Source organism: Centropristis striata, chromosome 3, assembly GCF_030273125.1.
Source record: "Centropristis striata isolate RG_2023a ecotype Rhode Island chromosome 3, C.striata_1.0, whole genome shotgun sequence".
Lineage (NCBI taxonomy): Eukaryota > Metazoa > Chordata > Actinopteri > Perciformes > Serranidae > Centropristis > Centropristis striata.
The window spans coordinates 27791069-27802509 of record NC_081519.1 but is presented as its reverse complement, the minus strand read 5'-3'; the positions used below and the strand labels follow the sequence as shown (position 1 = coordinate 27802509).

General features: G+C 36.3%; 1 protein-coding gene across 1 annotated transcript; it reads left to right on the top strand.

Annotated features, from left to right (window-relative positions):
• Positions 1–223: 223 nt before the first annotated feature.
• pnp4a (purine nucleoside phosphorylase 4a) lies at positions 224–10628 on the top strand. Its single transcript, XM_059329596.1, has 7 exons — positions 224–345; positions 4055–4218; positions 4308–4411; positions 5506–5681; positions 6332–6522; positions 8502–8581; positions 10102–10628. Exons 1-7 carry the CDS (start codon positions 323–325, stop codon positions 10252–10254), a joined length of 891 nt encoding a protein of 296 aa, XP_059185579.1. The 5' UTR covers positions 224–322; the 3' UTR covers positions 10255–10628.
• The last annotated feature ends 813 nt before the right edge of the window (positions 10629–11441 follow it).

Genomic DNA, 11441 nt, shown 5'->3' with positions numbered 1-11441 from the left:
TTACGCAACCACACAGGGGGAAAAAACTCCCAGAAAAGTGAAAGGAATCTCAATACACATACACACACAAACACACCTACACACACACACACACTTACAACACTGCAGCTCCATTGGCTGCAGCTCATGAATGGGCGAGTTGTCGACCAATCAGCAGCATGTGACCGGTTGATATGTAGCCGATCAGCATCAGCTGGACACACTCTGACCTCAAACACACACACACACAGTTAGTCACAGAGGCTACTTACAGAAACACACACACATCAGTCTGCTTTATTTTCATCCTCCTCATCATCATCATCATCATCATCCGTCCATCATGCACAGCAAAGACCAAATCAGGTAAGAGAAAACCTCTTTATTACTTCTTATTATAAATGTATGTTTTATTATTGTTTTGTTATAAATGTCGCCATCTTTGTCTCAATAATAGATGAGTGTTCACTAAACTTTTTGTCTTGTGACTACCCATCGTTGCATATTTCTTCAGTGACCAGCTCAACAAAATTTTTATTTATTTTTTTGCCTCAAAAAATTTTGATTTTCTTTCCCCAGTAATTCAGAAGAAAAACTCAGAAATTTGAGAAGAGAAATAATAATTATAGTATTTTATTATTTTTTTTGTCCTGTTTATCAGTTTATGACACCGAAGACAAATCTTGTTATTATTATTGTTATATTTAACCAAACATTTTAAACTGTCTTTAATTTAACATATAATTTCAATATATGAGTCCAGTAAAAAAAGAAAAATACTGAGTGGTTCCTGCTGGTGTTTAAATGTGAACTCAGTGGAGACTAGCTAACTTTAGGGGAATAAGGAACAAATTAGACCCTAAATATTACTTGTTTAAGGTCCATAATTGGTAAACAAGGCAAGTTTCAGAAAATGTTTTTAAAGTTATGTTAAAAACACTTTATTTACGCAGAAATTATGTTTCTCACACTTACAATATTCTACCAAAACTGTGGGGAAAAAGGGTCCTTGGGAAAATCCAAGTATTAATTGTATAATTATACATAATTAAATTATACTCTATTTCTCCTTTTACTCAATAATGTCAAATTATTTCACATAGCTCGCATAGTTTTTTCCCTCTGTGTCTATATTTATGCACCGGTGGGAACCAGTAAAAACTGTTTTAGTTATAGAGTCAAACAACAAATAACACTGTGAATTAATTTAAATGATATCATCAACGTTAACAAAGCAATGCTGAGTGATGTAACGACTCCATATGTTTATGTTTACACTACCAGCTCGATAATGTCATGTTCTTTTCACAGTGGAAGAAAACAAGTAAAATAGAAACTTTAGAGGACATAAGGAATAAATTATACTAGTTAGGTAGATAACTGGTAAAGAAAGGGTTTTTTTTATTACATGGCATGGCTCTTTGTTTTCAATATTTATGTCTTTAGTTTAACACACAATATTTAATAAATAAAATACTTATATTTAAATATAAATGTTCAATGTTAAACATATTTAATATATTAAATATTTAAATATTAAAGACATTTAAGATGTTTTTCACAATCAGGAGCTGAAACAGAATAATGAAAAAATAAAATAAAATTAATGAGCAATACCAGCAGTAACACAGTGATAATAACAACAATTAAATGAATAAGTAATTTGATAAAATAATCATAATAATAATAATAATGATAATAATAATACAGTCAGTGGTTCAGTCAGGTTGCATCTCACATCTCTAGTATTTGTGAGGAAAAAAAAGTTAAGTTAAGTTAAAAAGTTAAACTTGTTTTGACATAATAAAAAAAAAACGAGTGTCACACTTTCAGGAATTTATACTGGATGAGTCCTTTAGAGTGAGTCACATTTTTCCAGTTTAAGGAGATAAAGAACATCTGTAGACACATCTGGTGCTAAATACTACATTACCCATAAGACTTTGGTGCAGTCAGAGGCTCAAGTCAGAGCTGTGGGTGACTGGAAATTAAAACAAAAATTAAAATGTATTTTTACTTTTTATTTATTTCAACACATACAAGTACAGTTCACCTTGGAGGTTCATACACAATTTTATTTTAAAGTTATTTTTCTTGTCATGTAGCTTCTAGATAATAAACAAGAGGTATTTATAGAATGCAAAAATCTACAAAACATAATACAAATGTTATCTCCTCTCCTATTATTAAAGAATTAAATGTCCAACTGTTGTTATTATTTTTATGACTGTTACTGTTATTACACTTGTTGTCATTTCTGTATTTATTTTTAATGCAGCTCGACCGATACTACAATATAAAGATAATTAATTCAATTAAAAATGTGACTAGAGCTCTGATAATGCCTGTTCGTTTCCCTTCATCAAATGTTTAATGCACACAATCAGTTTACGATCAAAGAACCAGATATTTTCTCAGGTAGTTGGTTATGTTTTGCAGACTCAACCAGTGCAGGCTCCAGGAGGTTTCTGATCCCAGTCATAAAACAGAATGGCACATAATCCCCTGTTATCAAATTAACTGGGATGTTAGTTTTGTCAAAAAACAAAAACAAAATGTATGTTACTTACCTCAGAAAACTGAGCAGCGACTCCTTGGAGTGTCTGTTAGTCCAACCAAACACAGAACAAGACATTTTTACTGAACAAAACGTTCATTAAGTGAAAATACAGTGAAAGGGTCAAAGTTATGAGAACAAACCGCTAAACATCCTTTTTTATATTTATATAACGTTATATATAACTTTATTGACTCGTTACCATGGATACACATTGTTCTGCTTCTCTCCTGATGACGGCTCGCCTCGTTAGTGACCTGTCAATCAAAGGTAGCCTCGCCCCAAATCATATGATTCTTTATCTTCTATTTTCTTCTAAATGGAGCTATTATTTACACTATTAACATCAGATTGTCTTGAATAATATTTTTTACTAGTGATTGAGACCATAGTGTCCTAAAAAACATTTCTAAGGTAATAAATCAAGTGAGAAGTTTACTCATTTTGTATTGAAATTAATGGACAGGAAAGCTTCTGCAGCCGTCGTCAGCGCCCCCTCCTGGAATTTTTGGTAGAATGCAGCTTAAGGCACTTCCTGGTTTGCCTCCCTGCTCAGACCAGGAGGTTGCTGCCTGATTAATAGCTGTTAATTAGTAAGTTGGTGCTGCCAGGTGGACTTGTTTCCTGTGGATGAAGCCAAGGCTAGCTGTTTCCCTTTGTTTCCAGTCTTTGTGCTAAGATAAGCTAACCAGCTGCTGGCTGAAGCTGTGGAGAGAGTGACACTGTTCCTTTAAAACCAAATTAATTCAGAAAGAAACAATAACACTTTGCGTTTCTGTTTAATTGCACTTTATGGTACATTTGATTGGCTTGACAATGATTGTTTTTAGTTTTAAAATCATTTTCTAACTTGTGAAAAAGTCAGTGTTCTACGAGCAGTCAGATGATCCGACAGGATGTAAACAAACTCACAGATTGACCGGATTATCTAAATCGAACTGAATGTTCAGGTTAGTGTAAAGGTCTGTTATATAACCTGCAGCTGCACCTCCTGACCTGCTGTGTGATCGTCTGCTGCTCACAGACCTGCTCTTTTTTTTTTTCTGCTGTAAATTTTATTTTATTTTTTCTGCTTTGAGGGCCACATTCACTTTCACAATGTCAAAAATATTTTCCAGGAGGAGAAAAGACAGATTTAACATTAAAATACCCCCAGAAATATAGAAATAATGTAACAGAGGGGAACTGAATTAGAACAACATTTAAAGCATTTATTTTTATTTCACTTTTTCTTTAACATGAATGTGTTTGCTGGTTAATTGTATCACAGAAGACGCACATTTTATTATGTATCCTAACACTGTTTCTAAAAGTAACACCGCAGAAATTTTGGTGAATATTTTGGTGAATACGTGGAGGTTTTTGTGAATCTTTGCTTTCTAATATAATACAAAAATAATGTCCTAATCTGTTTTTGACTGTCAGTCCTGTTTGGTGCCCCCAGATTTGATTTGTGGCATTTTTATTAAATATATACATATTAAACTGAATAAATATTAATGTCCTTCATGTCTGCAGTCATGACGAATACCAGAAGACAGCTGATTGGCTGCTGTCTCAGACGAAGCACCGCCCCCAGGTGGCGATCATCTGCGGCTCGGGACTCGGGATGCTCGCTGACACCCTCAAGTGTCAGGACTCCTTCGCTTATTCTGACATACCCGGATTCCCACAGAGCACAGGTAAGTTTATTTTAATAGACTAATTTATAAAAGAAATACAGTTTAATTACACCTATCTCTCACTTTAATCCTGTCTGTTTGTGTTGCAGTGCAGGGTCATGCAGGTCGGCTGGTTTTCGGGGAGCTGAAGGGGAAGACGTGTGTGTGCATGCAGGGTCGCTTCCACATGTATGAAGGACACTCACTCTGCAAGGTACACACACACACACCAATGTTTCCCAAAAGTTGAGAATTTATTTCAGGTCATTCTGGCTCATGGGAACAGTTGTAAGAGCTACAGAACAGTATCACATTTTTCCAGATCACAAGAAGGCACATGAACGCATCATTTCAGTGTTTCCACCCAGTCCACATGTCTAACCACGCTTACACACAACAAATACACACAGAGAAACACTCCACACACACTGTATGTGAGCTGATTAAAGCACCTCACTCACACACAAGTAATACTGTTTGTAATCAGCAGCATGAGACCCAACCTGTAACGTGATCTCTGTGTGTGTGTGTGTGTGTGTGTGTGTGTGAGAGTGAGTGTGAGTGTGAGTGTGTGCGTGCGTTTGTGCGCTTGTGTGCGTGTTGCATCCACCTCAGGTCATGCATGAGTTCAGTCACATGCAGCCTTTTACCGGACTGTTCAATGCAGCTATTGTTTCCCTTTAATTCTCTCTCACAAACACACACACACACACACACACGCACGCACACACACACTCACACACACACACTTTCTTCCTCCTCTCTCTCTCCCTCTCTCTTGTGAGAATACCTGAATGTCCACTAGCTGGTGCCAAAGCTCAACAGACAAGATTACATGTTACTCTGACAGTAGCAACAGTGACCTTATATTCACCAACCACTCTATTATCTAACAGGGTGTACCTAAAAAAGTGGCGGTGTAGTCTTCTGCTGCTTCAAGGTTGGACATGTTGTGTGTTCAGAGATGGTCTCCTGCAGACCTTGGTTGTAACGAGTGGTTATTTGAGTTCCTGTTGAACCAGTCTGGTCATTCTCCTCTGACCTCTGGCATCAACAAGGCATTCTGGCCCAGAGAACTGATGCTCACTGGATATTTTCTCTGTTACTGACCGTTCTTTGTAAACCCTAGAGATGGTTGTTAGATCAGCAGTTTGTTAAACACTCAGACCAAAAACCATGCCACGTTCAGTTACTTTCATCAATTTTCATTAACTTTCTGTTAATCTGCTATGTGCAGATTAACAGAAAGAATCGTATTTATTTATTACCGTGACAAAACATCTTTCTGTCTGTTTGTCTGTTCATCAGACGACGTTTCCAGTTCGAGTCTTCAAGCTGTTGGGGGTGGAGACTCTGATCGTGACGAATGCTGCCGGCTCATTGGCCGATGGCCTCCAGCCTGGTGACATCATGATCATCAAAGACCACATCAACTTCCCCGGACTGGTCGGCCTGAACCCGCTGAGTGGACCCAATGACGACAAGTAACACATTTATATGTATATACATGTTGTTTGTGTTATTACCTCAGCCAAGGAGGTCATTTGTTTGTTTGCTTGTTTGTTTGTCAGCAGAATTACAGAAAAACTACCAGCCTGATTTTCATGAAACTTGGTGGAAATGTATATCGTGAGCCAAGAAAAAACCCATACACATTTTTAGTGGATACACAAATTAATTTTCACTTTCTTGCACATGGCATGATTGGGGCACTCATGCTGCATTGAGGCGGTGTCGGAATAATCGAAAAAAACAGTTTCACAGCTCAACTGATCTGTTTCAATTGCTCCTTATCGTCATTCAAATAATTGAAACAGCTTTCAACATGTTGTTTAAACGCTCTGAGCAATAAAATACAAATATGATGAAATAATAAAAGTGAAATATGATTTCCCAACGCGGAATACGTGACCATCCAATGAGCACATGAATGCACCACTGGCCTTGGTGGTGATCCTCTAGTTTTTGTCGATTCATAATTATAATGGATGTAATTTTCTCGCTTATCCCTTGATATTTGTTTTTAAATTCATGGTTTGTCTCACTGTCATTAATTGTGATCATGTTTTCAAGTTACTTTGTTGAGTTTTGCTTCAGTTGTTGATCTTCTTGTTTATTATTTGTTTGTTTACAGGTTCGGGCCTCGTTTCCCCGCCATGTCAGGCTGCTACGATAAAGGCCTGCGTTGCGTCGCCATGGAGATCGGAAAGCAGCTGGGCGTGGCCGGCCTGATGCAGGAGGGTGTGTACGCCATGGTGGGCGGGCCAAACTTTGAATCCATCGCTGAGGCCAGGCTGCTGCATCGACTCGGGGTGGACGCTGTTGGTGAGTAAAACACACAAACACACAAACACCCTGATGATTCAGCTGTTTTTAGAGTCTTTCTGGTCATTAAAAACGAACGGGTTATCCCCTGAGGAGCAGGAAATCTTTTTTTGAATTTATAATTATTATTTAGACACGGTCTATCTTCTCCGAGTGTAACTAAAGAAGATTTTTGTAGGATTTTTTCAATGTGTCCATTAGTTTGAGACAAATTAATCATTTTTGAACGTTATTTAAAAGACATGTTTAGAGAAATATGAGCTAAAATAAGTCACTGTGTTCTCTACGATACAAAGGCTATTGGTGGATTTAAATATATTGGGCCTCATTCATGAAACGTTAGTAGATTTGTGCGTAGATTTGCACATAAAAGCCTACGCTACTAAAAACCTACTCCGGATTCATGAACGCCGCGGGAAACTCAGATCTGATCGTAAACACGTGTGTATGATCATGAATGCCAATCCATCGTAAGGTGGCAGCGCGCTCCCGGTAATCAGCAATTAGCATGAACCCCGCCCATGAATTGCTAATGACCACCATATAAGGAGGTGTGTAGAGGCATCCTGTCAACCTGTCAGTCATGGCACAAAGAAAAAAAGAACGAGAAAGAAAAAAGAATTTTTCCGAAGCGGAGATTGAAGTTATTTTGGGAGAAGTGGAGTCCAAAAATTTTTTTTATTTTCATCTGTTAGTAGTGGTGTGACAGGGACAGGCAAAGCGAAAGCGTGGAGGGAGGTGACGGACGCAGTAAATGTGGTTTCTGTAGTGCAAAGAACTACGTCCGAGGTTAAACGTAAATTTGACATTAAACTTGACGCAAAGAAACGCATTAGCGCACACAAAAAAAGTACATCTGCCACAGGAGGAGGACGCTCAGAGTCCAAATACCCCGTTGGTGCGCTCTACAACGGCCCGAGTAGCCGCGTGCGCCTCATTGTATGCTCCTGTGGTGTCTGCGGGCTGGCCAGTGGGGTCATAAGCCACGGCGTCAGTGGGTAACCCCTATCCCCTATGGATATAGAAAGGTAAGTCCATATATAACACACACATGTGATTATGCAGGCTATATTCTTACCAATGAGCCAGCCGTCTCTCACAGCTCCATCCTCCAAACGCGTGCCAACTGCGCAATTACGCAGGATGAATGCGTCATGCGTCCCACCGGGCCACCGTGCCACAACGTTTAACAACACACACTTTGCGTCACAGATCAGTTGCACATTCACGGAATGAAAGTTTTTCCGGTTAATGTAAGCAAATGCATCACCGGATGGAGCCTTGATGCGTACGTGTGTGCAGTCTATGGCACCGATAACACCTGGCATGTTTGCAACTGCGCTGAACCCCTGCATTACTTCTGTCTGCCGTTGTGCGCCGTATGGAAATTGGATATACTCTGGCATTAATTTAATGATACCTCTGAGAACTGCAGGCAGGATGCGTCAATATACATAGATAATTCACAATTATGAGTTTAATCTGAATCTTAATCCCGCCAATTGCCAACTAATTTAACTAAATATGTTATATTTTTAATCGTTTGCCATGTTTATATCACATGTTTCAAAGGCATCTGCGTATTGTGTACATAACAGAACGCATTATGAATTAAAATTGTAATTTCCAACAGTGACGAGCATTATTTATATGCGTTCTTAAATTTACACAAGCACTACGTGTGGTCAGCAGCATGTGTAGATTTTGTTAGTAGCTACGAAAAGATCGGAGCTACTAAAATATTGATGAATGCGGAGATGCACGTAAATTTCCGTCTGCGAACGGTTTACACACAAATTCGTTCTGCTCACGTTTCATGAATGAGGCCCATTGTGTTTAAATTCTTTACCTAAGAAAAAGTACTAATTTCACACTGTGACAATATTCTATTAAAAGTAAGTGAAATATGACTACAGCTGTCAAAGTTAAATATAAAGAATGAGTATAAACCTCTAACTGTAAAGGTGTGTGTGTTTCAGGGATGAGCACGGCTCCGGAGGTCGTGGTGGCGACTCACTGTGGTCTGCGAGTGTTCGGCCTCTCTCTGATCACCAATAAGGTAAACATATCGATCAATATGTCAGATCGACCTGGGTCAACATCAATGATTGACTAATTAATTCACTAATGTTTGATCAATTAGCTGATTTAGTGATTCAACTGAGTGATTAAAGGGTTAAAAACTCCAAAAATACCATTCAAATGTTATCTGTATATTTCAAGCTGTTGTAGTTTTAAAACTAGTGATTCATTTAAAGTAGGAAAAAAACAATTAATATGCACTATTTTTACAGCAGTTTTAGGGAAGATGACATTTCTTGTCCTTAGGGACAGATACATTTTTTTTGTTTTTTTTTTAATCTGACATGACAGAAAAATTAATAATGCATCAAAATCAATGTTGCTGCCAATCATTGACCCTTTTCTGGGCCTAATAATAATTAGTAAATACTCCTTAGATTTTTTTAATGGAAATGTTTTGTTTTTTTTCAGTAAATAACTGTGGAGTTATATTAACAAACCGTCCTTTAAAGGTTTAAAAACTCCCCCAATATCATTAAAATTTTCTATGTATATTTTAGGCTGAAGTAGTTGTAAAAGATTGACTTCTTTGAATTGGAAAAAAACTATTAATATATAATATTTATACAACATTTTTTGGAAAGGTGACATTTTTTGTTTTTTTTTATTTGACACTATAGAAAAAATAATAAATCAAAATAAATGTTGCTGCCAAACATTGACCCATTTCAGGGCCTAATAATAATAATAATAATGATTATTATTATTATTATTATTATTATTATTATTATTATCATTATCGTTATTGTTATTATTAATAAATACTCCTCAGATTTTTTAAATGGAAATTTATTTTGTTTTTGGTTTGTTTTGTTTTTTTCAGTAGAAAACTGTGGAATTATGTAAACAAAATGGCCTTTACAGGGTTAAAAACTCCAAAAAATGAATTAAACTTTGATATGTATAGAGGTGCATCTCAATACATTTGAATATGATGGAAAAGTCCATTTCCAGTAGTTCAAGTCAAACAACCCCAACCAAGTATTAAGTCATATAGATTAACATACTTTTCAGAGGCCAACATTTCCATATTAAACATACTTTTTAAAATTGGTCTTTTGTAATATACATTTTTTTTTGAGACACTGAATTTTAGGTCTTCATTAAATGTAAGACATAATCATTATAATTAGAAGAAATCAAATAAATCAAGACATGAAATGTTTCATTCTGTGTGTAATGGATCTATATAATGTGTTATTTCCACTTTTTGAATTTAATTACTGAGATAAATAAACTGTTCTATGATATTAAAATGTATGGAAGATGCACCTGTATATCAGGCTGAAGTAGTTGTAAAAGACGGACTTGTTTAAATTGTAAAGAAACAATTAATATATAATATTTTCACAGCAGTTTTTTGGTGACATTTTTTGTCCTTAGGGACAAATAAGTCTGTTTTTGTAAGAAACGCCTAAGGGTTAACTGACCAACTGCTTTAATAATAGATTCATAGATAAACTGATTTACTTATTGATTGATTGATTGATCGATCAGGTGGTGAAGAGTTACGAGGACTCAGACAGTGTGAACCATGAGGGCGTGCTGGAGGTGGGCCGGCTGCGCTCTCAGACGGTGCAGCAGCTGGTGACAGAGCTGATCAGCAGGATGGAGATCAACAACAACAACAACACCAACAATGCTGTCTGAACACACCGAATACACAGTGTGTATATACTTGATTGTTGTATTTACAACATTTTTTTAGAGCATTCTTGTACTTTATCCACCTTCATGATATTTTTTACTGTTGCTGTAATAAAAAACTTTATTTATATCGACATGGTGCCTAATAATTCTCTATCAGGGTACATTTTGTGTGTAATTATTCATTCATGATGTTTAACCCTACAGATAAATATATAACGATGACTGTGTTTCATGGTGCTTTAATATATAAAAAAAAAAAACAAATGTGAGACAAAGATTTTTCTAAAGATTCTTTTCTTGTACATTTTATTTTGTAAAAACAATCACTGACTTCCTGATATATGTTAATCAGATTAAAAAAATATGCTGACCAACTTCCTGCTTCTTGTTTCCTCCTTGTATTGGTCAAAGTGTGTTGAGCTGCAGTACCTCTCAAGCCCACTAGATGCTGCTGTGATAAAACTCTGATTCCATTGAAGTGAATGGGAAGAATTACCAGTTTATAAGGATAAAACTGAAACATAGAATTTGTCATAGGACAAGACAATAAGCAGTATTTTGAGCTCGAAATTCATCTTAAATTTTATTTTAAAACAAAATTGAAGGAAAAAACATTAAATACAGTTAGACATGTTAGGTTTTCCATGTTCACCATCTTTGTTTTGTGTGTTAGCATCCAAACATTTGCTAATTAGTAGCACAAAACACAACCTCACAGATTTTTTTGTGTCTAAAGGACACAGTAAATTATTTTTTTCTCTGGAAAAAGGCAAATTACTGTGGTTACATTAACCCAAATCAACTGTCAGTAGAACAAAGCAACTTTTGTGAAGTTACTCTTTAATGTTTCCCACATGACAATGCTGACTGAAGAGAAAAAAAACTGTGCCTGAGACGGAAAATAATTATTTCCTTAAAAAAAGATCAGCTGAGTGAGGTTCTGCATTTAAAGAACTCTGAGGAAATTTAAACAATACAGAATGTTTTCTTTCAAATTCCTAAGAATGTCAGATTGTTTAATATTTCTGCAAATTTTTGATCAACAAGCTTTTTTTCCATCAACATACAGGAGAGACGGGTAAGTTAAACATACAAATCAATTTATCTCGTCAATCTGGTAAGAGTGTAAGGCTTGTTATCAGTATAATTAGCTCGTAGGGAAGCACACATTCAAATAATATCGTTCC